Below are 27,328 nucleotides of genomic sequence, written 5' to 3' on the forward strand. Positions count from 1 at the left end.
AATGATAACTTAAAATTTCCAGGATACAATTTTAGACTAAGATTTTAGCCTTTGATGACCTGTGAGATAAGTTGTATGGATTAGAAGTAAAGATGATTATTGTACTGAGGCAAAGGAGCAGCACCCATATTTTAGAACCTGTCCCAATGTCTGGTATGATATTTACACAAGTAGTATTGCTTGCTGAATTTAGTGCTCCTTCCTCACTTGAAGATTTTGAGGCAATTGTATGTTCAAAAGAATTTTATGATTTGATTGATACTTTCATTCTGGGAGTGTAGTAAAATTAAGACAAGGTTAAGGTTTGTAGCCTAAGCTGTCCTTGAATTTGAGGTCTTCCAGCTTCCACCTCCAGAGCATCTGGGATTCCAGATACATAGTACATATGTGTTCTTATGTAAGTACAATTGTTTTTACTTGTTTGTTCTCATCTGTTAAAAAAAAGTTTTATTAGCATAAGTTATACGTTTTCATTTTCTATCACAACAGTCCCTCCTTTCTTAAAAATAATTTTACCTGGTTTCATTGTTGTATTTTCATACATTGGTTCAAGAATATTATTTACTTCTTAATTTCATTTGCATATTTTCTTTGTTCCCTTCCTTCTCTTTTCTTTCTTTCCTTTTCTCTCCTTTCTCTCTTTTTCTCCCTCCCTCCTTCCTTCTCTTCCTCCCTCCTTTTCTTTTTTTTCTCCCTCCACCCACCTTTCTTTCCTTTTCCTTTTCCTTTCCTTTCCTCTTTCATTCTTGGTATTATCCCTGCGCTTCTGTGCTCTTGGCTGCACTTTATCACTTAAGCCACAGCTCCACATCTGGCCCTTTTGATAGAGACAGGAGTCTCAAAGACTTTCCTGTAAGGGCTAGATTTGAACCTCAGTCTTCAGATCTTCCCTTCTGAGTAGCTGCAGTTACAGTCATGAGCCTTTGGCACCTAGCTCCCATATTACTTGTATTTCTTTGTAGTTTCACTCTTTCCTCTCTTTCTCATGTCACAGTTTGAAGCTCAGGCTGGCTTCAAACTCATCTTCTTCCTCCTGCCTCATTTTCTACAGTGCTGGGATTGCAGATGTGCCTGTACCACACTGGCCTTCAACATATTTTGTTACAGTCCTTTATTCATTCAACACATGGTAACTGAACCCTCATTATGTGCTGAACCACTGTGTAAGTTTTGAGAATTGGGTTTACACATAGTGGGACAAGTAGCTTGTAATTCAGTTGTGGTTTTCACGAAGTAATAGCATTTAGAAATACTACATCTTTTTCCTTTGTCTATAAACCATAGAGTTTAAAGAGAAATTTAGCATTCACCACAGGGCACTCCATCTGTGTTATGCCATCATTTAATTTTTAGTTGAGTTTGGCCATACCATTCAGCATTTTTTATTTAAAGACTCCTTTACACTTATAAGTTGTTGAGGATGCCCAAGTAACTTGCCTGGGCACTTAAATTTATAGATATTTGTCTTTAGAAATTTGAGAAAAATTATTCAAAAATGTTTAACTATCTCATTATTAAATTACTTATTAGATAATGTTTTGAATGTTTCATTTTATGAAAAGTAATCTTCAAAGCAATGAAGACTAACATTAAATTTAAAACTTCATTATTATTAAATTGTATTATTAAATAATATTCGCTATTATTAAATATTGTACAAAGGGGTTTCAGTTCTAGAAGTTGGGTTATGAGTACAATGCATCTTGATCAGTATCAGGTGTTGGCCCTTCCATTATTCTCCTTTTTTCCCTATCCCATCCCTACCCTCAAGTTATGTAGTTCAGTATTTACATTTTATTTATTGGTAGCACAAATCCAATGTTTGGCTTAATGGAAAATAACTAGACTCTTGCTTCTACACTGTCTTTCATGTGATATAAACACATCTAAGAAAATAAGAGTTTGCAAAAGGTGATTTGAACTTTTCTCCTATCTGAAAAATTCTTACGTCAGGAATGAACCATAGTTGTTAAGGAAGATGTGGGCTTTTTCTATTTCTTAAAATTCTAAGCTATTCCTAACAGAGAGTTTTACCATCTTATTGAAAAACGTTATACTAAAGTAGTTATAACTAATTTGAGTTTAATGCTGAGGTATTTTCTGAAAGTGGTAACTGTTTTGTGTGTGGTGTTGGGGTTTGACCCCAGGTTTCTACCATTTGTGCCATGCTTCCCACTTTGCTTTTAGTGCCTTTTCCTTTTTCAGATATTGTCTTACTGCTTTTTGCCTTGGGTTGGTTTCAAACTGTAATCTTTGCCTACTTTGTATCTGGGATTACAGGTGTGAGCCAGACATCCATCCTAAATTCTCTTTTAAATAGTGTTAGATTTGCCTTTAAAATTTAGAGCAGTGGGGAATCCTACATTGTGGTTTTTGTAATGTCAGGGAACATCAGAATAGCAATGGTGTTAACTGGCCTGTTTTAGGAAGATAAGTATACAAGTTTGATTTATATGGGCGCTGTGGGGGAGTCACATAGTTTTAGATTTTAGCTATTGCTACATACTAATGTGATGTGAGTCTAATGTAATGTCTTTATTTCCACTTTCTTATCTATAAAATTGAGTGGATAATAATTTCCATTGGTCTTAAGAGCTTTGAAGATTATGCTGAATTTTCTCTTTAATATATTTGAATTTAAGCACTGTTGTCTTTTATTTTTGAAATACTCCATCTCTTTTTTATTTTCTTTATTTTTATTTTTATTTTTTTTTTGGCCAGTCCTGGCTGGGCCTTGGACTCAGGGCCTGAGCACTGTCTCTGGCTTCTTTTTCTGCTCAAGGCAGCACTCTGCCACTTGAGTTACAGTGCCACTTTTGGCCCTTTTCTGTATATGTGGTGCTGGGGAATTGAACCTAGGGCTTCATGTATACAACAAGGCAAGCACTCTTGCCACTAGGCCATATATCCCCAGCCCTCCATCTCTTTTTTTTCTCAGAGAGATCTTGCTTTGTAGTCCAATCTGAGGATCCTTTCACCTTAGTCTCCTTAGTGCTGAATTATAGTTGTATACAACCATATCTGGCTTTCTACCATCACTTCTTAAAATTTTTGTTTTGTTTTTAATAGTACTGGAAATTGAACTCAGGGCCTCAGCTTCTAAGACACCTTAAGGGTTCTACCACAAGGAAGGGTTTCTCTTTATGACTATAGTGACCTGGATTTTGATCCTCCTTGTGCTTTCTACGTCAGTGGGATGACATACAGGCCACTGTGCCTAGCCATTGTATGTACTTCCCCTGTAACAGATGAGAGCCTTGTGCCACCCCTCCAGCCATTGAGTGAGATGGACTATTGTGCCTATGCCGTCGTACAGCTTTGTGAATACATCCCCTTCCCACATATCCTGTAGCCTCCACTACTCTCACTCCTTAATTTTACAAAGAAACTCTTTGTATCCCTTTTTCTCAGATAGTTGTTTTTTTTTTAACCAGAACCAACTTAGATAATTTTCAGAACTATTCTGGGAAATTAGAGGAAGTGAAATCTATCCCTTGATTGTGTGCCTTCAAAGTGATGCAATTTTATTATTGGAAAGCCAACTTAGCTCATCTTTTTTAGTCCTGTACCACCCTACTTATCATTTTCACAAGTTAATTAGATTCCTTTTCTAACTCATTTATAGTGAGCTGTGGTTCAGGTGTTAGAGCACTAGCCTTGAAGGAAAAAAAGGCTTAGGGACTGTGCCCAGGCCCTTAGTTCAAGCCCCCCAGGAACAACAACAACAACAACACACACATACATACATACACACACCTGCTCTTCTATGCATCCTACCTCAAGGAGCCACAAAGGGCATTCATTCCAGTTGTCATTTAAAATAGCTTAGTAGTTCTCAGCCTTGGTGGCTAAACTTTGGAACCACCCATACTGGTAAACTCACGACTATGATCCTGGCTACTCTAAAGACTTGAGATCTGAGGGTCATGGTTCAAAGCGTATGTGTAATATAGGACATTTTTTAACTTAGTATTGGAAAGATGTGAGCTTTTGAATATCTGGAAGCAATAAAAATTGTAATTTTGTCTTGCATCAGATTTTTCAGTTTGGTTTGTGATTTTTTTGTTTGTTTAGGCTATGAAGATTTTTATTTTACCTTTATTTTTCCTATAGGTGAAAGCACTGAAAGAGAAGATTGAATCTGAAAAGGGGAAAGATGCCTTTCCAGTAGCAGGTCAAAAGTTAATTTATGCAGGTATGAATTAAATAGTGAAATTAATATGCCCTGTATTGTTGATAGTGACATTCTTTTTATTTTAGGAGTACTTTATTATATATTGTAGTAATTCAAATAGATTAAGAAACATGATTACAAATAAAGTCAGTGATCAATTATTTGAAAATGGCATTAGTATTCAATCTTCTCTTTATTCACATTTGCTCCATACATTTTGTTCATAGAATGTAATTTTCATTTCTTACTACTCTTGTAGTTCTCATCAAAGTGTGAATTTTGGACTTTTTAATATATTGTGTTGGAATATATACTGATTGTTCATTAGTGTACTTGATAGAATTCCTCTAACATTAAATTTTAGTGTATTTTTTATATTTTGGAAGGCACAGAACTGAGGTTTGAACTCGAGTTTTGCCGTGATTCTGTTTCAAAGTAAACTAGCAAAAATGATTGAAGACTAGAGAAAGCCTTATATATTAACATATATATATATATATGTTAAGCATGGTGGCACATGTTTGTGATGACAGCATTTCAGAGGCAATCTAGGCTTACATAGTGAGACCCTGACAAAAATTTTTAAAAAGGTGGAACAGGAAAGGAAAAGGAAAGAAAGGGGGGAGAAAGTGACAGGATTATAAAACATTAAAAAAGTAACAAAAGGATGCGCCAAATTTATTTATTTATTTATTTATTTATTTTGCCAGTCCTGGGCCTTGAACTCAGGGCCTGAGCACTGTCCTGGCTTCTTTTTGCTAAAGGTGAGCGCTAGCACTCAGCCACTTGAGCCACAGTGCCACTTGGCCATTTTCTATATATGTGGTGCTGAGGAATCGAACCCAGGGCTTCATGTATGTGAGGCAAGCACTTTTGCCACTAGGCCATATTCCCAGCCCTGGATGCTCCAATTTTAGAAAGCAGATAGCTATGGATACATATGTGTGTGTGTGTGTGTGTGTGTGTGTGTGTGTGTGTGTGTGTGTGTGGAAAGTTTCAGATTTAACCTCATTAATAACCAAGAAAGTGTATGTTAAAATAGATTTCATCCAAACTTAGCAGAGAAAATTTTCATTTTTGTTTTGAGAAGGAAATTCTAAACACTTTATCACTGTGGATGTCAATAAAAAGTGGTTTGTTGATTTCCTGCAATTCTTGTCCTTTTACTTGATAGATTTTTATGGTATTTCCTTTTATGAGGTAGTTTAGAGGAAATGCTAGCCCAGTGACTCATCACTACTATTTTTATATGTCAAAGACTAGAAGCCTCAAGAAGCAGGTATAAAACTACAAATTGTAGCTGGGCGCTAGTGGCTCAAGCCTGTGATCCCAGCTACTCAGGAGGCTGCCATCTGAGGATCGCTGTTCAAAGCCAGCCCGGGCAGGAAAGTCTATGAAACTCTTTATCTCTAACCACCAGAAAACTGGAAGTGGCGCTGTGGTAGAAGGCTAGCCTTGAGCTGAAGCTCTCAGGAATAGTTCTTTTTTTTGTTTTGTTTTTTGTTTTTTTTGGCCTGGGCCTTGGACTCAGGGCCTGAGCACTGTCCCTGGCTTCTTCCCGCTCAAGGCTAGCACTCTGCCACTTGAGCCACAGCGCCGCTTCTGGCCGTTTTCTGTATATGTGGTGCTGGGGAATCGAACCTAGGGCCTCGTGTATCCGAGGCAGGCACTCTTGCCACTAGGCTATATCCCCAGCCCCTCTCAGGAATAGTTCTCAGGCCCATAATTCAAGGCTCATGGCTGACCAAAAAAAGAAAAACACTACAAATTTTAGTAAATAACCTGCTTCTCATTCCTATACAAAATAGAGACTACATTCCTTTCTTTTTTAGTGTTCCTCAATCAGTAGTAGTAGGGCTTGATCTCAAGGCTTGGGTATTCACTCAAGGTTGGCACTCAACCCCTTGAGTTACAGCTAGTTAATTGGAGATAAGATCTTACTGACTTTCCTGCCATGGCTGGCTTCAAACTCTGATCCTCAAATGTCAGCCTCCTAAGTAGCTAGGATTATAGGCCTTAGCCCATTAGTACCTGCCCGTTTATCATTTTTCATACAATACTTAAAAATAGAAAACTAAATGTAGGGGAAAGGATGAATGAAAGTGTTCTTACCAAACTTTCTGACCTTCAGTATAGCCACAGTCTTATGTGCTGTGTTCATTAGTGAGTTTTGTACCATCTTCCCTTTGTGTGTGTGAATAGATAGATTGATTCGACACATTTCAGTTTCCTAACATTGAAATATTTCTGATCTCTCAAGTATCTGGTATTTGGGCACTGGGAAGTTAGTTCTCCCCTTCCCTCCTATCAGAAAAAAACATGCAGGGTATTTCACAGGAGATACCTGGATAAACAAAATTTTGTTTTTCTTTAAGATCTCCTCTTAGGACACACTCCATGTTCCCTAGTACAGCAAGTCTTAATAATTAAGCATTTGATTTTTTTTTAATTGCTTAGCATTTTGTATACAGTAAATTTGTTTGACATTGTTTAGTCATATGCTTGCACATTTTTGGTTGTTTTACTACAAGGACTTAGTATGTAACATTGATTAATACAAAGTTGGTTTGACTTTTCATAAGACAAAGTTTACTTTAAATAACTTTTTTTCTGAATATTAGGTAAAATCCTCAATGATGATACTGCACTCAAAGAATATAAGATTGATGAGAAAAACTTCGTGGTGGTTATGGTGACAAAAGTAAGTTTCAGCCTCATTCTGTATATCTTGAATGTGTGCAAGTATGTGGCAATACTGGTTTTGTTTGTTTCGAAACTAGGCCTTGAACTCAGCCTGCGTGCTATCCCTTAGCTTTTTCAAGGCAAGGTTAGTTCTAGTTCTCTATTACATGTGTCACAACTTACTTCCAGCTTTTTGGTGGTTAATTGAAGATGAAAATCTCACAGACTTTAACCTGCCTGATTTTCAGATCTCAACCTACTGAGTAGCTAGGTTATGTACATGAGCCACTGGCACCGGGCTACAGTACTGGCTTTGAAATCTTGGTGTCATGCTTGCTTGCCCAACACACTACTGTTTCAGCTATGCATGCATAAATGCTTAAAAACACAGTGATACTAAGTCCATGAAGTGGACATATATTTGGTATTGTATATTTAACTGCTGTTAATAATTTTAAAATTAGATCATCTGTAGGCTCATTCATAATAATTTTGTTCATTTGTGGTTTTAATGTCATTTTTATGTAAAATGAAACAATTGAAATACAGAACATTTAATTAAAATTAGTTTTGCTGGAGTAGTTAAGTCACTATGTAATTATATTTAAGCTTAGCAATCAAATTAATTTCTTTCATTCCGCGGCTTTTAATAAGGATGTCTTGAAGGGTTTTTATGTACTAGAACTGAAAAATGCTTTACAGGAGTAAAGACATATACTCTAAGCTTGTTATTACGGTGATACTTCTTGGTGAAGAGAGAACTTTAAAAACTAAAGAAGGCAACTAAAATTTTTTTCGTATGATTGTTTCTTTGGCAAGTCCTAGGGCTTGAACTCATCAGGCCTGAGCACTGCCCCGGGCTTCTTTTTGCTCAAGGCTAGCACTCTACCACTTGAGCCATAGCTCCATTTCTAGTTTTTTCTCTTTATGTGGTGCTGAGGAATTGAACCTAGGGGCTTCATGCATGCTAGTCAAGCACTCTACTACTAAGCCATATTCCCAGCCCCTGGCATGACTTTTAAGGAAGTTGATTGTGATTTATGAACGTGAAACTTTTCACTGTAAAATAGAGAATATGTGTTTTTGTTTTTGTGCCAGTAATGGGGCTTGAACTCAAGTGCTTGCGGTCTTCCTTGGCTTTGGCTTTTTTGTTCAAGGCCTAGAGTTCTACCACTTGATCTCCTGGATCTTGATCGATAGATAACAATGTAATGAGAAAGTTAAGCCAAGTTAGGGAAGTTGTGTTTAATTTTCAGAATTGAATTGTCATCTGATAGGTCAGCTCTTTGTTACTATAATGAAATGCCTTGTGCAGTTACTTTATATGAAAAAAATATTCATATCAGTAGCTCAGGTTTGAAAGCCAAAAGTCTATACATCATGGCACACGCTCTGGCAAGAGTCTCTCTTGGCTACATCATATGGTAGAAGCCCATATATTTCTGTGCATCTTTCAGTGTGCAGTCACCCTCCTGATAAAGCCACCAAAATTCAGTCCTGGAGGCTCTACCCTGATGATGTCATTTCATCACTTCTCAACCTGATTAAAGTTTCAGCCCAGGCACATGAAGATTTTTGAAAAAATTATGTGAATACCTTTCAGAGGATATACATACGCTGTGTATTTTAAAATACTGACTATGTATCAATACTAAATTGATAGGCTGAAATTAATGGCTTAAGCTTATTAAGGTTGATAACAGAAAATCTCTTAGAAACTTGGAAATGTGATAAAGTGATTCACTTTGCTATTGATCATTATGGCATTTTACAAAATTTTGTTCATGTTACAAATTTGTATTTGAAGCACCTGTAGTCTTAACTAGAAGAAGTCTCTTAATATAATTGTTTTGCTTTTTTTTTGTGGTTAGCCTAAGGCAGTGACAACATCAGCACCAGCTACAACTCAACAATCCAGTCCTACTACCACTACTGCAGTTAGTTCCTCAACCACAACAGTTGTGGCTCAGGCTCCAACCCCTGCCCCTGCTTTGGCTCCTACTTCCACACCTGCATCCATTGCTCCAGCACCAACTGCAGCAGCATCTTCTGAACCTGCACCTTCTAGTGCAACTCAGCAAGAAAAGCCTGCAGAAAAGCCAGTGGAGACACCAGTGGCTACTAGCCCAACATCAACTGACAGGTAAAACAAGGACTTTAGGAGATTAACTTTCCTATGTTAAGCTTTTATTGTTTTTGTTTGCTTTTTGCCAGTTCTGGGGTTTGGACTCTGGGCCTGAGCACTGTCCCTGGCTTCTTTTTGCTCAAGGCCAACACTCTACCACTTGAGCCAAGAACATGCTCTCCTCTGACCTTTTCTGTATATGTGGTGCTGAGGAATTGAATCTAGGGCTTCATGCATGCAAGTCAAGCACTCTACTACTAAGCCACATTCCCGTGTTTTTTGTTTTTTTTTATTCAAATTGTGTTAAGTTTTTTTGAGCTCTGGGTTGGGGGTTTAGCTCAGTGGAAGAGCCCTTGCCTGGCAAGTGCAAAGTTCTGAATTTTTTCCTCAGCTCTGAAAAAAAAAAAAGACCAAAAAGATTTAAAACACAAAACAAAAATAAAGCAACTAAACATTTAGCTTTAGCTCAACTATATACTGTGTCTATTTTGATAGTCATTTTCTGAGCATCCATATTTCTGCACTAAGAAACTAAGATTGAGTACAAACAAATACAAATGAATAAAAAGGACAAGAATTATAACCTCCTGAGTAGGTTTATAGGCATGAGCTATCCACCCATATTTGCCTAGATTATTTTAGTTGTGCTTTATCTTTTTCAAATTGAAGTAATCTGTCCGTTTTGAGGGATAGATTTTCAGAATAGGAAGTGTTAAAATAAAATTTTGGCTAGGTACGTAGGTCAAGTTGTACAGTGTCTGCCTAGCCAAGTACAAGTCCTTAAGGGCAAACCCCAGTACAAACACTATAGCCAGACTTTATAGTCAGAGAATTGTAACTAGTTCCTAGAACGATGAAAATTGAATTTTGTTTACTTTTGAAATGTAATTTTTCTCAATTCCTTTCACAGTACAGCAGGAGATTCTTCTCGATCAAACCTTTTTGAAGATGCAACGAGTGCTCTTGGTAAGTAACATGAATATGCTTCACATTTATATTAATTCACCTCTAGTTTTTGTTGTTTCAGTATGTTGGCCTAGGTTCCCATTTTCATCCTGTTCATTATTTATTGGCTTCTAGCAAAAGGCTAACTTTTCCCCCCAAAAAAATCACTTATTAAATAAAGCCTTTTCTTCTCACCTCTATCAGAATCACTCAGCATTTTTTCCATTCATTGTGGCATCTCTGATACAGCTCCTGCTGACTTGATTTATTGGCTGGTAAGCCCATTCCTGTTCTTTGATACACTGGGTAGAGGCTGGAAACAAGTTCACTGGAGTATGTGTTCCTTCAAAAGCAGTAGTGGTGCCTCATAAGATTTGGGGTTGTTTCTCTGACTTAGTTCACCTTAAACTCTTACTACCTATTTATTGAAAATAGTATATGCTGATAAAATGTTTAAGATTTCCAGAGTTCCAGCACTCAGATTTTATTGGTGCTGTTGAGAGACTTTCCCAGGACCCCTTTGCCATGAAATCCTTATGAGGAAAATGAAATCACTCTCCTTCAGACGCAGAAAGCCATCTTGGGAAATTGTTACAAAGGTATTAGAAGGGTAGAAGAGGCTTGCCCAGAGACTATGGTCTATAACCTCAGACACCAACTGGAAATTGTCTCTACTGCTACTGAAGGCTCTGCTGCCACAGTTAATTAGGATGTGTCTGTGCTGCTGAGCAAAAGCCCAGGTCTCCATGGCTCTCACTGCCACAGCTGCTGCTACTGATGTTGTTTTATGTCACCTGTTCCTTCTCAACTTCGTGATCTTTAGGTCTCTTTGTTCTTTACCTTCACTTTGAGGGGAAAGGGGAGGGTCCTTCTTGAAACTCTTCTCTTTTTGGCTTGTGTGAAAACATTCTCCTTCTAATCTGTGTACCTCATGCTTTCTATAGTTTCTTTTCATTTTTCCTGACCCTATGTTTGGGTTTTCTGTGGTTTTGCTCTAGGCCATAGTTCAGTTTAAACATTGAGAATGACCAGTACCATGAGTATGTTGTAATGATTTCTGGTTGCAACACTAGTACAAATCTCTGTCTAAGCTCCAAGACTTATGTATTTACAATGCCAAGTAGAAAATCCCTGTGACTGTCACAGATCTGAGGATCTCAGTTTGAAGCCAGCTAGGGCAGGAAAAGTCTGTGAAACTTTTTTTTTTTTTTTTTCAACTTGAACTCCTGGCCTGGGCACTGTTCGTGAGCCTCTGTGCTCCAGGCTAGCACTCTACCACTTGAGCTGCAGTACCACGTCCAGTTTTTGAGTAGTAGTTAATTGGAAATAGGAGTCTCATGGGGACTTGTCTTCCCGGGGTTGGCTTCGAACCACGATCCTCAGATCTCAACTTCCTGAGTAGATAGGGTTACAGGTGTGAGCCACCAGACTTGGATGGTGAAACTCTTTATCTCCAGTTAACCAGCAAAAAGATAGAAATGGTGAGGGCTGGGGATATAGCCTAGTGGCAAGAGTGCCTGCCTCGGATACACGAGGCCCTAGGTTCGATTCCCCAGCACCACATATGCAGAAAACGGCCAGAAGCGGTGCTGTGGCTCAAGTGGCAGAGTGCTAGCCTTGAGCGGGAAGAAGCCAGGGACAGTGCTCAGGCCCTGAGTCCAAGGCCCAGGACTGGCCAAAAAAAAAAAAAAAAAAAAAAAAGAAATGGTGGTGTGCATCAAGAGGTAGAGGTACCATGATTTACCTGCCATTGATACATAACTATTATACATCACATCAGTAATCTCTTAAACCCCAACCTCATTATCTTTAGGAGATAAAGTAGACCTTACAAGGTTATGATAACCTTAATAAGATATACCTTGCTTAAACGTAAACTTATGATACTCTTAAGATCTTAAATTTGTTTCTGTTGATATCTTTGGTAACTAGGTGACAAAATGTTTGGTCACCTCGAATGGCTTTATGCCAGAGTTGCATCAGTGAATAAGGAAGTAAAATACTAAAAAGTGTTTCATAGAATGAGAAAAGTTACATATCAGCTTGTTTTTTTTACATATAATGAAATGCCTGCGGTTGAGCCTCTTATAAAAAAAAGGAAGTTGATTTGGCCCACAGTTGTAGAGCATGGCACTGGCATCTGCTCAGCTCTGGTCTTGTAATGGCCTTACAGTGAAAGGGTGTTTGCAGGGAAGCATTCACATGGTAAGACAAGCAACCCCAAGTAGACCTCACTTCTTCCATTCTCATACTGACACCAAACCTCTTTACAACTTTGATGCTTACGTGAACAAACTACATCCACATTTAGGTTTGTAAGCTATTAAATACTTTTCTCTTTTGCAGATTGTATAGAAAAAAAATTATTTGACCAATAGTGTCATTAAAACTGGTGCAAAATGACATGGTCCCTTTCTAAATTACAGATCATAATAATATTAAGAATACAGACAACTTTACGTAAAGAGAAACAGGACTTTTTTTTTTTTTTAGAATGTCTAGGCATTGCTTTTCTTTTAGTAAGTTTTTAATTTAGAACTAAAGGGAGTGAAGGAATGGCCCCTTTGATGCTAGTGTGTGAAAAGGGCTAGTGTAGGAAAAGGAATCCTTTACTAAGCAACTCAGAGAAGATGAATGTAGTGATTGGAAACTTACTGAGGGTTAGAAGCCTGAAATGGGTTGTGTTCTTATTTATTTGCCAGTCCTGGGGCTTGAACTCTGGGCCTGGGCACTGCCCTCACAGTTACTGTCCTCAATGTTAGAGTTGACACTCTACCACTTGAGCTACAGCGCCACTTTCAGCCTTTTCTGTTTATGTGGTACTGAGGAATCAAACTCAGGGCTTCATGCCTGCTAGCCAAACATAACTATGACTGCTATGACTAAGCCATAGTCCCAGCCCTGATGTGTTCTTTTTTCAGTTCACTCTTTCTTTTAATTTTTTGCCAGTCCTGGAGCTTGAACCTCTGCCTCAGCACTGTTCTTGGCTTCTTTTTGCTCAAGGCCTCAGTGCCACCTCCAGCTTTTTCTATATATGTGGTGCTGAGGAACTGAACCCAGGGCTTCGTGTATGCTAGGTAAGCACTCTACCACTAGGCCACATTCGCAGCCTCTCAAGTTCACTTGTAGCTAGCTAAGTACAAATTGTAGGCTAGCTAGTTTTGCATGAGGACAGTGAAAAAAAGATGGGATCTGGACATAATTTACAGGTAGGACCTACCATGTCCACAGCTAGATTTGATGTGGTAGAAGGGAAAAAGAAGTTAATAGCCAAGCTTTCTGGTCCTAACACTTGGGTGTGTAGATGTGCCATTTATTGAAAGGGAAAAGACAAAGAACAGGGGGGCACATTTGGGCAAAGTTAAATCCAGATGAGAAGACTCTGGTGAGATCCTGAACTTGCTGATTCCTGACCTCCTTTTCTCCATCATTTTGATAATATAAGATATCAAAAGAGAGTGGCAAATTTGTTATATTGGAGTTGATTGCAATGCTCTCATACCAGTTTTCATTGTTGAGCTCATTGGTCTCTTCCTAATGATTACCTTTCCTGACTTGCTATGTTTCTGTTACCTGACTTATCTGTTGTACTAATGAAACAGTTTTCTGTTGATACTGTAATAAATTACCACAGAGTAGTGTAACAACACGAATTTGTTATCTTACAGTGTTTTAGTTAGTAGTCTGACACTTGTCTCAATGCAAAGGGGTCAGAGTGGCTGGGCACTAGTGACTCATGCCTGTGACCTTAGCTACTCAGGAGGCTGAGATCTAGGTTTGAGGCTAGCTCAAGCAGCAAAGTCATCCCCAATTAACCACCCAAAGCCTGCTTCTAAAGACTCATGTCGTAAGATTGTGTCTATCCAAAAAGTTCTGGCTAAGTTTCCTATTTTAAAGATGCTTAACTAGGGCTGGGAATATGGCCTAGTGGCAAGAGTGCTTGCCTCATACATGAAGCCCTGGGTTTGATTCCTCAACACCACATATATAGAAAACAGCCAGAAGTGGCGCTGTGGCTCAAGTGGTAGAGTGCTAGCCTTGAGCAAAAGGAAGCCAGGGACAGTGCTCAGGCCCCGAGTTCAAGGCCCAAGACTGGCAAAAAAAAAAAAAAAAAGATAATTAACTAATGATTAGCTGTCCCAACTTTATTCAGGAGTAGGGCACTTTGTGTTCTGGAAGTGCCATTTGGACATTTATAATATTGAAGGACCATGCAAAATTATCTTTATAGGTAGTCAGCCAAAAAGAAGCATTTGTGACTGTCCCTTTGTGTACAAAATGATTTCATGAGCTGGTGATTTTCCACACTTGAACTGCTGCTTCACTTCCCCTTGGTTGTATAATTGTAGTTTTACTTACAGGTTTCAGTGATTAAAACATGGACATCTTTGAGGAAGGCCCATTATTCTGCCAGCTGAATATGTTGCCATTTATTCTATTACTTGTCTAGTATGTGAAACCATCTTTGTACATGTATACAGCCAAGAAATGTGTAAAGTGTTGATTAATGTTCCTCCTCTCTTCCCTTCAGTGACAGGTCAGTCCTATGAAAATATGGTAACTGAGATCATGTCAATGGGCTATGAAAGAGAGCAAGTAATTGCAGCCTTGAGAGCCAGTTTCAACAACCCTGACAGAGCAGTGGAGTATCTTTTAATGGTGAGAAACATTTTTCTTTTTTTTTTTTCTGTTTTAGAAACTAATATTTTAAAGGAAGAGTTAATTTAGTGGAGAATAATGTATGCCCAGCTAATTTACCTAATAATTTTTCCTCTAGAAGGTTATTTTTGTGCATGTGTGGGTACATGCATACGCACACATACCAATCCCAGGGCTTGAATTCTCAGGGCCCCAGTACTGATCCCGAGCTTTTGTGCTCAAGACTGGTAGTGCTCTACTACTTGAACAACAGCTCCACTTTCCTGGTTGTCTGATAGTTAATTGGCTTTGAACTGTGATCCTCAGATCTTAGCCTCTTGAGTGTCTAGTATTATAGGCATAAACCACCAGTGCCCAGCATGAATGTTAGTGTTTTTGTTGATAAAATATCACCCTTTCTGGGCCTGAGAATATGATCTAGTGGTAGTAGGCTTGCCTGATATACATGAAGCTCTGGGTTCAATTCCTCATCACCACATCTATAGAAAAAAACCAGATGTGGCACTGTGACTCAAATGGTAGAGTACTAGCTAGCCTTGAGCAAAAAGAAGCCAGGGACAGTGCTCAGGCCCTGAGTTCAAGCCCCAGGATTGGCGCACACACGTCTGTATGTATGTATCCCTTTCTTAAATATTCTGATGTAGTTTTAGTTAGAAAATATCATGACTACAGAACTGATTAGTCAGACTTAAGTGGTTCACCCTTGTAATCCTAACTATTTAAGAGTCTGAGATCTGACATGGTGGTTCAAAACCAGCCCATGAGACTCTTATGTTCAGCTACCCAGCAAAAAGCAGAAGTGAAAATATGGCTCAAGAGGTAGAATGCCAGTCGTGGGAGGAAAAGCTAAGGTAGAGCTCCAAGCCCAGAGCTCAAGCCCCAGTACCAGCACAAAAATATAAATTAATTGATTAGCCAATTGGAATTATAGCTTTCATTTATATTTGATTAGAATTCAGCATAAAGTTAATAATAGTATTATGGTCCATTCTTTAAATTTAACTTCTGGTTTGCTAGAAAATGGAAACATTTACCATCCTTTATTCAATTGTAATATCCTTTCTCTCAAAAATCTCAGAATTTGATAAAGATCTTTCAGTAATTCTAGGTGAAATGTCTATAAAATGTACTTCAAAAAAGGGTGTCCTAAACTTTCAGTAGAGTTTTAATCTGTCCAAATTTCAGGAGACGTGACGTACTGCACAGAAAGCATTGCTTATAGTTAAATCATTCAAATTTCTTTTGCATGTTTTGTGAATTTTGGAAAATAATTTTGTTTATAAGTATTATTTTCTAGATGACACTTTGTTAGAAACTGAATCAGTATGGGAGGTCCTCTTATGGTTGGTTACTTGATGTGTCTGTTTGCCTTTATTAAAAATCTGGAATAATTTCTAAATTGTCTTTAAAATAGTCTTAAGTCACAAATGCAGACCTTGTGTCACTGAATAACAGTTGGTGAAAGTTTCTAAGTAGTTAACAACAATCACCTCTAACAACAAGTACAAAAACCTTAGGTATGATTAGTTTTAGTGAAAAATGTGTGTATTGAGATTTTTCAAAATGTAAATAATTGTGATGCTGGCAGTATCATATTAGACAGCACAGTTGACATTTCTATCACTGAAAAGTTTTATTGGACAGTACTGCCTTGTATTAAATTTTATACCACAGCTGGGCCACTTCAAACTGGAATCCATGCAGTTTAAGAGTTCTTTACTTTCTTTTGAAGTAGACAACTGTTTTCATCCTTTTAGAAATTAGAAAGGCATGTTAATTAGACAATAAATTTTTGGTTAATTTTGTCTTAATTTTAAGATGTCTTAAAGCTGCGAACTTGTGTTATAGGGAATTCCTGGAGATAGAGAAAGCCAGGCTGTTGTTGACCCTCCCCAAGCAGCTAGTACTGGGACTCCACAGTCTTCAGCAGTGGCTGCAGCTGCAGCAACGACAACAGCAACAACTACAACAACAAGTTCTGGAGGTAAAGTAGAGTGAAGTGGAATCATCTGGATGAGAAGAAATGGCCCTGGATTTTTTTTGTTAAAAAATTTTTTTTGTTGAGCGTGTAGAATTTGTCAATCATTACCTTGAACTCTGGGCCCGGGCATGGTCCCTGAGCCCAAGGCTAGTGCTCTCCCACTTGAGCCACAGTGCCATTTCTGGGAGATAAGAGTCTCATGGACTTTCCTGCCTAGGCTGGCTTTGAACATGATCATCAGATCAAATCTCAGCCTCCTGAGTAGCTAGGATCACAGAAATGAGCTACCAGCACCCAGCATGGCCCTGAATTTAATCAAAAATAATTCAGCAGCTGGGCACAGGTCTTGAGCACAAAGAAGCTCTGACAGCTCCAAGGCCCTTAGTTTAAATCCCAGGACCAGGAAAAAAAACAAAAACTTCAACACTAAAGAATTATCACCAGATGATCTGGATACCTCTTTTTTTTTTTTTTTTTTTTTTGACCAGTCCTGGGGACTGGACTCAGGGCCTGAGCACTGTCCCTGGCTTCTTCTTGCTCAAGGCTAGCACTCTGCCACTTGAGCCACAGCGCCACTTCTGGCCATTTTCTGTATATGTGGTGCTGGGGAAACGAACCTAGGGCCTCATGTATACGAGACAAGCGCTCTTGCCATTAGGCCATATCCCCAGCCCCTGGATACCTCTTAAAATACATTTTCTTACCTTTTTTTTTTTTTTTTTTGCCAGTCCTGGACCTTGGACTCAGGGCCTGAGCACTGTCCCTGGCTTCTTTTTGCTCAAGCACTCTGCCACTTGAGCCACAGCGCCACTTCTGGCCATTTTCTATATATGTGATGCTGGGGAATCGAACCCAGGGCTTCATGTATACGAGACAAGCGCTCTTGCCATTAGGCCATATTCCCAGCCCCTTAAAATACATTTTCTATTAGAAAGGAAATGAAACCCTATCTAAAGAGGGAAGCAAAGTTTGAATTCAAGTAAGTGTCTTTACTGGTTAATGTTCATACTTGCATTGCCTTAGGTCTGACTACAGACCAAAGCCTGGACCCTGGGAGAGGGAGGCTCTTTCATTTTGCATTATTTCCTAGCTCTTATTGTTTGAGACGGTTCTGTGACAAAAATCCTTAAGTGTACAGTCTCATGAGGTTGTTTTCCTCTAATATCACTTACTAGGCAACTTAGTCTATGTCTCATATGTCAGTCCTGGGGCTTGAACTCAAGGCTTGGGGACTGTCACTAAGCTTTGTCACTGAAGGCTAGCACTCTTATCACTTTGAGCCACAGAGTCACTTCTGGTTTTCTGGTGGTTAACTGGAGATATGAGTCTCACAGACTTTTCTGCCTGGGCTGGTTTTGAACTGCAATCCTCACATCTCAGCCTCCTGAGTAGGATCACAGGCATGAGCCACTGGCACCTGGCTGAGGATTCTCATTAATCATAAGTGAACTAAAAATTATTTCATGTTATACATGTTTAGTTTTGTACAGTATATACAAATAACATAAGTAATCAAAAAGTCTAATTTATGTCTTATTTTGCATTATTTATAATTGTAAATTAATCTTAAAGAGTTAGATGTACTAAAACTGAAATACAATTGTAATATCCAAGAATCATTTTTGTTTTCAGGTTATATTAAGACTCCTGATCTGCAAACCTATTCTCTCAAACCCTATGTCTTTCTCTCGCATTGTTTTGTTTATTGTGTCACAAAAAATGATGTTCCTATTCTGTTCTTTGAAGCGTTTTGGTTTTACAGCCATGTGCCACCTAATGACATATTGGTCAGCAGTGGCCCTATCTAGTTATATTGCCTGATGACATAATAGCCATCTTAAATTGCAAAAGTAGATCCTGTGATACTCCTGTCATACAATTGGCCTGACAGGATATATTTCCTGTTCTCAACATATCACCAGATTACAAAGTGAACTGTTTAGTTTTACTCTTTGCATATATTGAAAGAACTTTAGAATAACTTGGAGCACCTTTTATATTGATAGAATATATTCAGGGCACAAGTTCTTATTTGTAAAAGTATTTTTTGGTAATATACCCAGGTCAGTTATAGGAAAGCTTGATTCTAAGTTCTATACTTTTGCTAACAGGAATGAATAAATATTTATGCAACATTAGATTTTGAAATATGGTACAGTCTGGAGATGTATCAGTTACCATCATTTTATTACATAGAAGAACTAGATAGTTTTCTACTTTATATTTATCTATTGCCTAACGATATGATTTAACCAGCTCTTTATTATGTATACTTGCTGTTTTTATTTTAAAATAATTTGTGTGTATTTCAGGACATCCACTTGAATTTTTACGGAATCAGCCTCAATTTCAGCAGATGCGACAAATTATTCAGCAGAATCCTTCCTTGCTTCCAGCATTGCTACAACAAATAGGTCGAGAGAATCCTCAACTACTTCAGGTGACCAATTAATTTTGGGGGAAATGTTATGTTTGGAAAGTGGGGTTGGGATTTATCCTCATTCCCTCCTTTCCATCTCAAATTCTGGGGATCAAATCCAGGGCCTTCAGCATGGCAGGCAAGTGCTGACTTTATGTTTGCTAGGTACTTGTGGGCTCCATGTATACTAGTCATATGTGCTATCACAGTCACACTCCAACACAAATGTTTTACATGTGGAAAAAATTAACACATCGCTCTTCTTCCGTTGAGAGTTGTAAGAATATTACAAGATATTACGCTCTAGATAGTTGTAATGAGTATAAAAGTTGAATTTGTTTAAACTAAGGATTAAGTTCTATTTCTATGTATAGTCTTAGAGGGTTTTTGTTTGTTTTGTGTTTGTTCTTGGGACTCAGGGCCTAAGTACTGCCCTGGCTTCTTTTTTGCTCAAGGCTAGCATTCTACCTCTTGATACACATAGCCTCACTTTCAGCTTTTTCTGTTTATGTGTTGCTGAGGAATCAAACCAAGTGCTTTGTGCATGCTAGGCAAGCATTCTAGCACTAAACCACATTCCTAGCCCCCCCTCCCTTAGTGTTTTTTAAGTGATATAAGAGATTAGAAATTTATGAAAGAATTTGTCATTTCACTGTTCACGTCTCTCAAAACTACTTTCTTTACTAATATTATAAGAAAACACTAAATATTACTTATTACAGCTTTTTCATTTGTATTTAGAATTGCTGTTTGCGTGATGTCAATATTAGTATATTTGTTTTTCAAATCACCACAGCAAATTAGTCAACACCAGAAGCATTTTATTCAGAGTATATTTGTTTTCCCTTGTTTTTCAAATCACCACAGCAAATTAGCCAACACCAAGAGCATTTTATTCAGATGCTAAATGAGCCAGTTCAAGAAGCTGGTGGTCAAGGAGGAGGAGGTGGCAGTGGAGGTGGTGGAAGTGTCACTGGTGGAGGCACTGCAGGAATTACAGAATCTGGAAGTGGGCACATGAACTACATACAAGTAACACCTCAGGAAAAAGAAGCTATAGAACGGGTGAGTTTAAGTAAAACTGAAAGTTCACTTCTTTTGTCATACTAATAACATTTCAAATGTTCACTTGGCATGTGTGCTAGTGGCTGTTAGTGGTAGCGGAGTACACCAAGGTAACCTAATTGTTACATTGTGATGTGTCACTCAGTTTCTTTTTTTGACATTTATAAACAGGCAATTATTTTGCCTTATGAAATATTTTGAGACAGAAATCTGATAATTTGGCATTATGACTTAATGTATGTAAAACCTCAAGTGAAGGGTGAGTGCTGGTGGGTTACACCTGAAATCCTAGCTATTCGCAAAGACTGAGACCTGAGAATTACAGTTGGAAGCTGCCCATGAGACTCTTACCTCCAATTAACCATCAAAAAGTCTTTAAGTGGAGAGACTCAAGTGGTAAAATGCATCCTTTAGCAAGAAAGCTAAGGGATAGCACCAGTCAGCCCTGCTCCTGGCACAAAAAGAAAAAAAATATTTTAAAATGTATGTGGATAATAATTTGTCCTTGTAAATGATGTACAGGGGACAGCATTTGATAACTACATGTTTATTAAAAGATGTTTTAAATAATTGGACTTACTTCCTGTCCTCTTAAATACACGTAAATAAGACTTGCCCCAGTTATTTTATGGCAACCATTTTTCTTTTGAGGTTAGAGTTTATTGGGTTTTAATTTCCTTGCTGGTGATAGTATTTTCTAACTTTGCATGCCAATGTGGTTTGTCACATGTAAGAGAAAATTGCCAAGGTAAGGTGGTTTACTCCTGTTTTTTTTTTTTCTCTAAAGAATATATAGCTCATATATACGTATAGGTCTGGTCTATTTTTATTTATTTACTTATTTGTGCCATTCCTGGGGCTTGGACTCATATAGAGCTGAGCACTGGTCCCCGGCTTCTTTTTGCTCAAGGCTAGCACTACTTCTTGAGCTACAGTGCCACTTCCGGCTTTTTCTGTTTTTGTGATGTTGAGGAATTAAATCCAGGGCCTCATGCACGTTAGGCAAGCACTCTACCACTAAGCGACCCCAGGTCTGGTCAATTTTGAGTTATTTTTACATATGGTGTGAATTGTGGTGACCTATTCATTGTCTTTCTATTTAATGCAGCACCACTTGTTTGAAAAGACTATTGTTAATAAACTATATTAACTTACATATAAATGCATACTTTGTATACATTATATATGTGAAGATTGTTTCTGAATTGTCAGTTCTAAACCATTGGCATATATGTTTATTTTTAGGCTAATACTTCACTGTCTTGATTACTGTGGCTTTCTAGTAAATCTTAGAAGGGTTGAGGGCCTCAGTTGGACTGCTTATTTAGAATCCTTGCATTTCTGATTAAATTTAAAGTCAGCTTGTCCAGTTTCATGGGGGAAAGGTTGTAGTTTGGAGAGGGATCGTGGTTATCTTGGAGATGAATTCGGGACAGATTGCCATCTTAAAGTTTTTTGCTATGTAGCCCAGGCTGGCCTCCGGAGTGCTGGGATAACAGGCATATGCCACCATGCCTGACAGATTGTTAACATGGGTTTCACAGGGTATGGGCGTGGTAGCACCATGGTTCTGATTCCCAGCATTCAGTAGGATGCGGCAAAGGAATCTGAGTAGGAGACCTTCTGGGTTACATAGGGCGACACGTTCACATTTGAGACTTTTTTTGGTATGTGTGCCTGTACTGGGGCTTGAACTCAAGGCCTCCTGTTCCTACTTAACTTTTTCCACTCAAGAGGTTGTTCTACCACTTAAGCCACACTTCCAACTTTTTGCTTGTCAATTGAAGCTAATATTTTGTTAGATTTGTCTGCCTAGGCTACCTCAGATCTGAGGCGCCCGAGTAGCCAAGACTACAGACATGAGCTACCAGCACCTGGCATATTTTATTTACTCTTAAAAATAAGTTAGGAGGGGTTGGGAATATGGCCTAATGGTAGAATGCTTGCCTTGCATACATAAAGCCCTGGGTTCAATTCCCCAGCACCACATATATAGAAAAAACCAGAAGTGGAACTGTGGCTCAGGAGGTAGAGTACTAGCCTTGAGCAAAAAGAAGCCAGGAACAGTGCTCAGGCCCTGAGTTCAATCCCCAGGACTGGCAAAAAGAAAAAACTGCCTGAGCCTGGATTTTTTTACTTTGGAAGTCTTACGCTCACCAGTGCAATCATTCAAGTAAGATTTCATATCTGTGAAGAGCAGAAATGATGTCTGGCCATTCTATTCCAGTCAGAGTTTTTTGTCCTGCTCAGTTTATCTTAAGTAGTTTGTTGGTTTTGTCGATGTTTCTAAAAATAACTTAAATTTTTATATTTTTAGTACCATTTCTTGCTAATTTTTTTGGTCTTTTCATATTCATGAGTATTCTCTTGGACAAAGTTTGTCATATTTTTCTTCCTTGAATGTATTGTTTTTCTTTCTTTCTTTTTTTTTTTTTTTTTTTTTTTTGGCCATTCCTGGGTCTTGGTTTGCTCAAGGCTAGCCCTCTGCCACTTGAGCCACAGCGCCACTTCTGGCCATTTTCTATATATGTGGTGCTGGGGAATTGAACCCAGGGCTTCATGTATATGAGGAAAGCACTCTTGCCACTAGGCCATATCCCCAGCCCTGTATTATTTCTATTGCAACATTGTGTATATATATTTTTAATGTAATTTTTATGAAATATATTTATATAATTTTTATGAAATGTATATTATGTAATATATATTGAATGTAATATTTATGTAATATATTTTATGGGGGCTTATAACAACATTACTTCATAGCTTCAGAACTTTAGGTGAAACATTCTAAGTTTCAAAGCTGCAGTCAAGGAGTCTTACTTGGATTATGATCTTAGCTCTGGATTCTCATCCATGTTCAATTCAAAGTTTTAACAAAATTCAACCCCTTGGAGCTTTAGAAATCACTTTTTGTTTGTTTTGTCAGTCCTGGGGCTTGAACTTGGGGCCTGGGCACTGTCCCTGAGCTGCTTTAACTCGAGGCCAGCACTCTACTTGAGCCACAGCACCACTTTGGCTTTTTCTGCATGTATGTGGTGCTGAGGAATCGAACCCAGGGCTTCATGCATGCTAGGCAAGCACTCTACCACTAAGCCACATTCCCAGACCGTAGAAATTGTTTTTGTTGTTGTTGTTGTTGTTTTTCACCTTCTTTAAAGCAAGTAGGAGAACATTTCTTATTCATTTGTCCTCACTAGAATGAACCTAGGGCTTCCTGCTTGCTAGATATGTACTCTCCTACATGCACCCCACCCTTCTCTGTAACCTTCATTATCTCCTTTCCTTTGGTTTGCTTGCTGTCTTTGTTAGTTTAAGGTAAAAGTTTTGATTATTGAAGAAGCTCTGTCTTATTAACTCTAAGCTTAGCTCTTAAGCACTGTTATAAACATACCTCATGAGTTTTGGTGTGTTCATTCATTTCTAAGCATTCCCTAATTTCCCTTATGATTTCTTTTTTTTGTCCCATTTAAGTTAATATTAATTTTTATCTATTTGTGAATTGTCCATGTTTCCTCCTGTTGATTGCTAAGTTTATTCCATTGTGATCATAAAGCATTAATTTCAGTCCTTTATAAGTTACTGAGTTTTGTTCTGTAAAACCTAACATGGTCTCTTCCTGAAACATGCCCTATGGATATTTGAGAAGAATGTGTAACCAGTCTACCAATATCTGTTAAGTATATTTGTATCTACTGTATGGAACCCCTTTTTTAGTCATAATATATCCTTTGTAGTAAGTTTAAAAACACTTCAATGTAGCTACTTTGCACTGTTGATTATTATATTTGTGTGATAAATACCTTTTTTCTCTACATATTTATGGTTTTGAATCTCAAGTAGATGTATCATAAAAGCATATAAATGGGTTGGTCTTCTGCTTCAGCTATCCCAGCGTCAAAGTGGGCAAGACTCTGCCTTGGACTGAATATTCTAAGTAAATCTGCTCTTATAGGAAGGTGGAGACAGTTGAGGAAGGTGGTCGCAAATATAGTACAGAATAGGCACATGAGATAAATTAGCTGATAATTCCATTTAAGATACATTATAAATGTTAAGCCTCTAAAAAGAGATACAGTGTGTCTTGATTTCAAAAGATAGCATGATACTGATAGCCACCTATTTTTCTATATGAATTGTTGAGAATATTTAATCCAAACGTGTAAGATGTGAGTTAATCATATTCACCAGTGTGGGAGCATAACCCTTTCTAGATTCCTCATATGCTTACGTTGCTTGTGCCAGTCCTGAGGTTTAAACTCACGGCCTGGGCTCTTTTCTCTGAAGTTTTTTATTCTAGGCTAGTGCTCCACTACTGGAGCCACAGAGCTCCACATCCAGTCTTCAGATCCTCAGCTTTCTGAGTAGCCAGGATTACAGGCGTGCACCACCAGTGCCCAGCTTCTTATAATAGGGCTTTTTAAGCCAGAGCAGTAGCTACTAATTCATAGTGTTGATGCCACAAAGTTCTTGCATGGTACCTATTAATCTAAGCTTTAACTAGGAACAAAGACCCTTAGGTGACTGAAGGTTCCATATCCCTCCTAGCATAGGACAGCAAATCCACATTCATATGGGGCTGAATTCATTGTAACGTTTTGCCAGGAGCATTGCTTTGTGTGCTGCATATTTCAAGTGATGATCTCAGCAGTGTTTCTGATATGTGTAGAGTGTTCAGTGTCCTGTTACCAATGAGTTGGATTTAATTTCGCTTTTCTTTTTTGCAGCTAAAGGCCTTAGGATTTCCTGAAGGACTTGTGATACAAGCTTATTTTGCTTGCGAGAAGAATGAGAATTTGGCTGCCAATTTTCTTCTACAACAGAACTTTGATGAAGATTAAAAGGGACATTTTTGTATCTCACACTTCACACCAGTGCATTACACTAACTTTGTTCACTGGATTGTCTGGGATGACTTGGGTTCATATCCACAATGCTTGGTATATGGTAGTAGGTTGTTGGGGGTGGGGAGGGAGGGCTAGGACATAGGTCAGGGATAAATACAGTGCATGTCTGCTTCAATTAGCAGATGCCGCAAATCCACACCGTGTATAAAATATTCAACCAAAAAAAATCAGCTTTTGCAGGTCTTTATTTCTTCTAAACAGTAGGTAACTTTTCCTAGGTTTCACTCTTTTTAGTGTACTAGATCCAGAAATTTAGTGTAATGCTCTGCTTTAATTTCTTTGGCTTACTGTTGGTTTCCAAAAGACTCTTTGCTACCTAGAATTTACAGTATATTTCATGGCAACACTGGATAATGGCTTTTTGAAATTGAAAAAAAAATTTTTGGAGCAACTGTAAACAGAAATGCCAAATTACTGATGGTTATTGTTGCTGCTTCATATAGGTATAAAATTAATGCATAAGGAAGCCCATTCTTTCATGTTAAACATGGGGTGGGGGAGGGGAGAAAGGGAACTTTTTCTTAAAATGAAAATAATTACTGCTATTTTAAAATTTCCTGATGATTGAATGTGAGAAACTTCTAACATGATTTGAGAAGCTGTACAAGTATAGGCAAGTTATTTTCCTGTTTACATTTCTTGTTTGTTTTGGGGACAATTGGTAGGTGTCTAATGACTGTTTACTTCATTGTTATATTGCAGTAAAAGATTTGAAACAACCATTGCATGTTTGCTTTTGATGTAACCCTTTGTGAAATTAGCACTTTTGGGGCCAATGAAGAAATGCAGCATTCACTCTCTTCCTCTCAGCCTTTCCTTAGCAGATATGTGTTTATTAGCAAGCTGTGAGTCAAACTGCTGCCTTTAAAGAAAAAATTCACAAAACTGAGTTCAAAATTAAAGCAAGTGTTCCAAAACTGGGTCTCTGATATTTGTAAAACTTTTTTTTCCTCTATTAAATAAGAATGTTACCATTAAAGTCATTAGTATTATATTGCTTTCAGAAAGACACAATGGACAACTATAATCCAGCATCTTAATGCATTGAAACTTTTTAGAAGGGTTGGGAAATGTGGCTGGAAAGGTTCTTTGGAAAATAGATAATCAAGGTACTTCATGGCATTTTAAAAAAGGAATGTCTTTAATAACAGTGTTGACCTCTATTTGGATTTTTTTCATCCTAGTTTTTTCTTTAGAACCTCCCTTCATTGGAATTGTTACTTGATCATAAAAAGAGGAGGTGTGGATATCTACTTGTTGAGTTTATCAAATCTGTTTTCCTGGATATAAACAAGACTATTTAAAGAAATAATATTTTTTTTCTACCATCTGGTACTAAGAATATGAATTTGTACAGATTTCCCTGCGTAATCTCTTGAAATATCCTTGGCACAGTTTGATGATGACTCCTAAGCTTTTTCGTCATGCACTCATAATCTGTCTCATAAAAATAAATGAAACCGTGATTTTCCTCCACAATGTACCATGTCTAATTTCCATGTGTTTATTCCATCAATGGATAGATGTTTGGACTTTGTATTGCTTGTATGTTTTATATTGGATCATGCATAATGTCTCAGGAGAATAAAATAAGGATTGTTAAGTACATTTTTCAAGGCAGAGCATTGAGTTGGGAATGGGGGTGACATTTCAGGTCAGAAAATGGGAATATTCTTCTTGGTACCTTAATGCTCAGAACAGTGAAAACTGGAAATGGAGGGAACAAGTAGATAGCACTGTTCCTTTTCTCTGGACAGTGGCAGCACAAGTTGGTGGTTTGGAGCTTTTCTTCTTGGACAGCAAAACTGCAGATAATAGGATGGATAATTATCAGAAGACAGCTCAGGCCAAGGTTTGATCACTCTTTAATAATACTTTGTTACCTGCATTAAGGATCTGAGACACCATAAATGGGATGGGCTTCTGTGCCTTTTGCTGTTATTGTTTAAGTTACAAATAGTTCTGGTACATCTCTTAATGTAAGTGGCTATTTGACTTTGGAATTTTGCATTTGAGCTATACTGTCATCTATTTCTTGAATACTTTTGTTTAGCTGCTCTAGAAAATGAGGAAGCCTGAATTTATATTTGTATAATTCTTTACCACCTTTAGTTAAATATTTCCTTTCATTGTTTAAAAATAATTGACGTGTTCCATCATATACTTTTTTCATGTACTAGATGGTTAGGATTCTAGAGAATTGATTATAAAATATTTTCAATACATCCAACATTGCATTTCTCATTTTTTATATTTTCTCACGTAGACTCAGAGTAAAAGATGACACTGCCTCTCACAGATACTACCGTTTTCTTAAGTAATTGGTGAATACGACATGTCAAAGGCCAGGCACTAGATGGATTCTATTGGG

General features: G+C 37.9%; 1 protein-coding gene across 1 annotated transcript in view; it reads left to right on the top strand.

The window, feature by feature from the left end:
- Rad23b (RAD23 homolog B, nucleotide excision repair protein) overlaps positions 1–26,440 on the top strand; it is a 36,215-nt gene extending 9,775 nt beyond the window's left edge. The window contains exons 2-10 of the mRNA XM_048338579.1: positions 4,114–4,195; positions 6,796–6,875; positions 8,728–8,999; positions 9,892–9,947; positions 14,458–14,585; positions 16,434–16,569; positions 18,879–19,006; positions 19,853–20,050; positions 24,778–26,440. Of these exons, the coding sequence (XP_048194536.1) occupies positions 4,114–4,195; positions 6,796–6,875; positions 8,728–8,999; positions 9,892–9,947; positions 14,458–14,585; positions 16,434–16,569; positions 18,879–19,006; positions 19,853–20,050; positions 24,778–24,891 (1,194 nt within the window). The 3' untranslated portion in view covers positions 24,892–26,440. The remainder of the gene's footprint in view (positions 1–4,113; positions 4,196–6,795; positions 6,876–8,727; positions 9,000–9,891; positions 9,948–14,457; positions 14,586–16,433; positions 16,570–18,878; positions 19,007–19,852; positions 20,051–24,777) is intronic.
- Positions 26,441–27,328: the final 888 nt, after the last annotated feature.

Source organism: Perognathus longimembris, chromosome 1 (assembly GCF_023159225.1).
Source record: "Perognathus longimembris pacificus isolate PPM17 chromosome 1, ASM2315922v1, whole genome shotgun sequence".
Classification (NCBI taxonomy): Eukaryota; Metazoa; Chordata; class Mammalia; order Rodentia; family Heteromyidae; genus Perognathus; species Perognathus longimembris.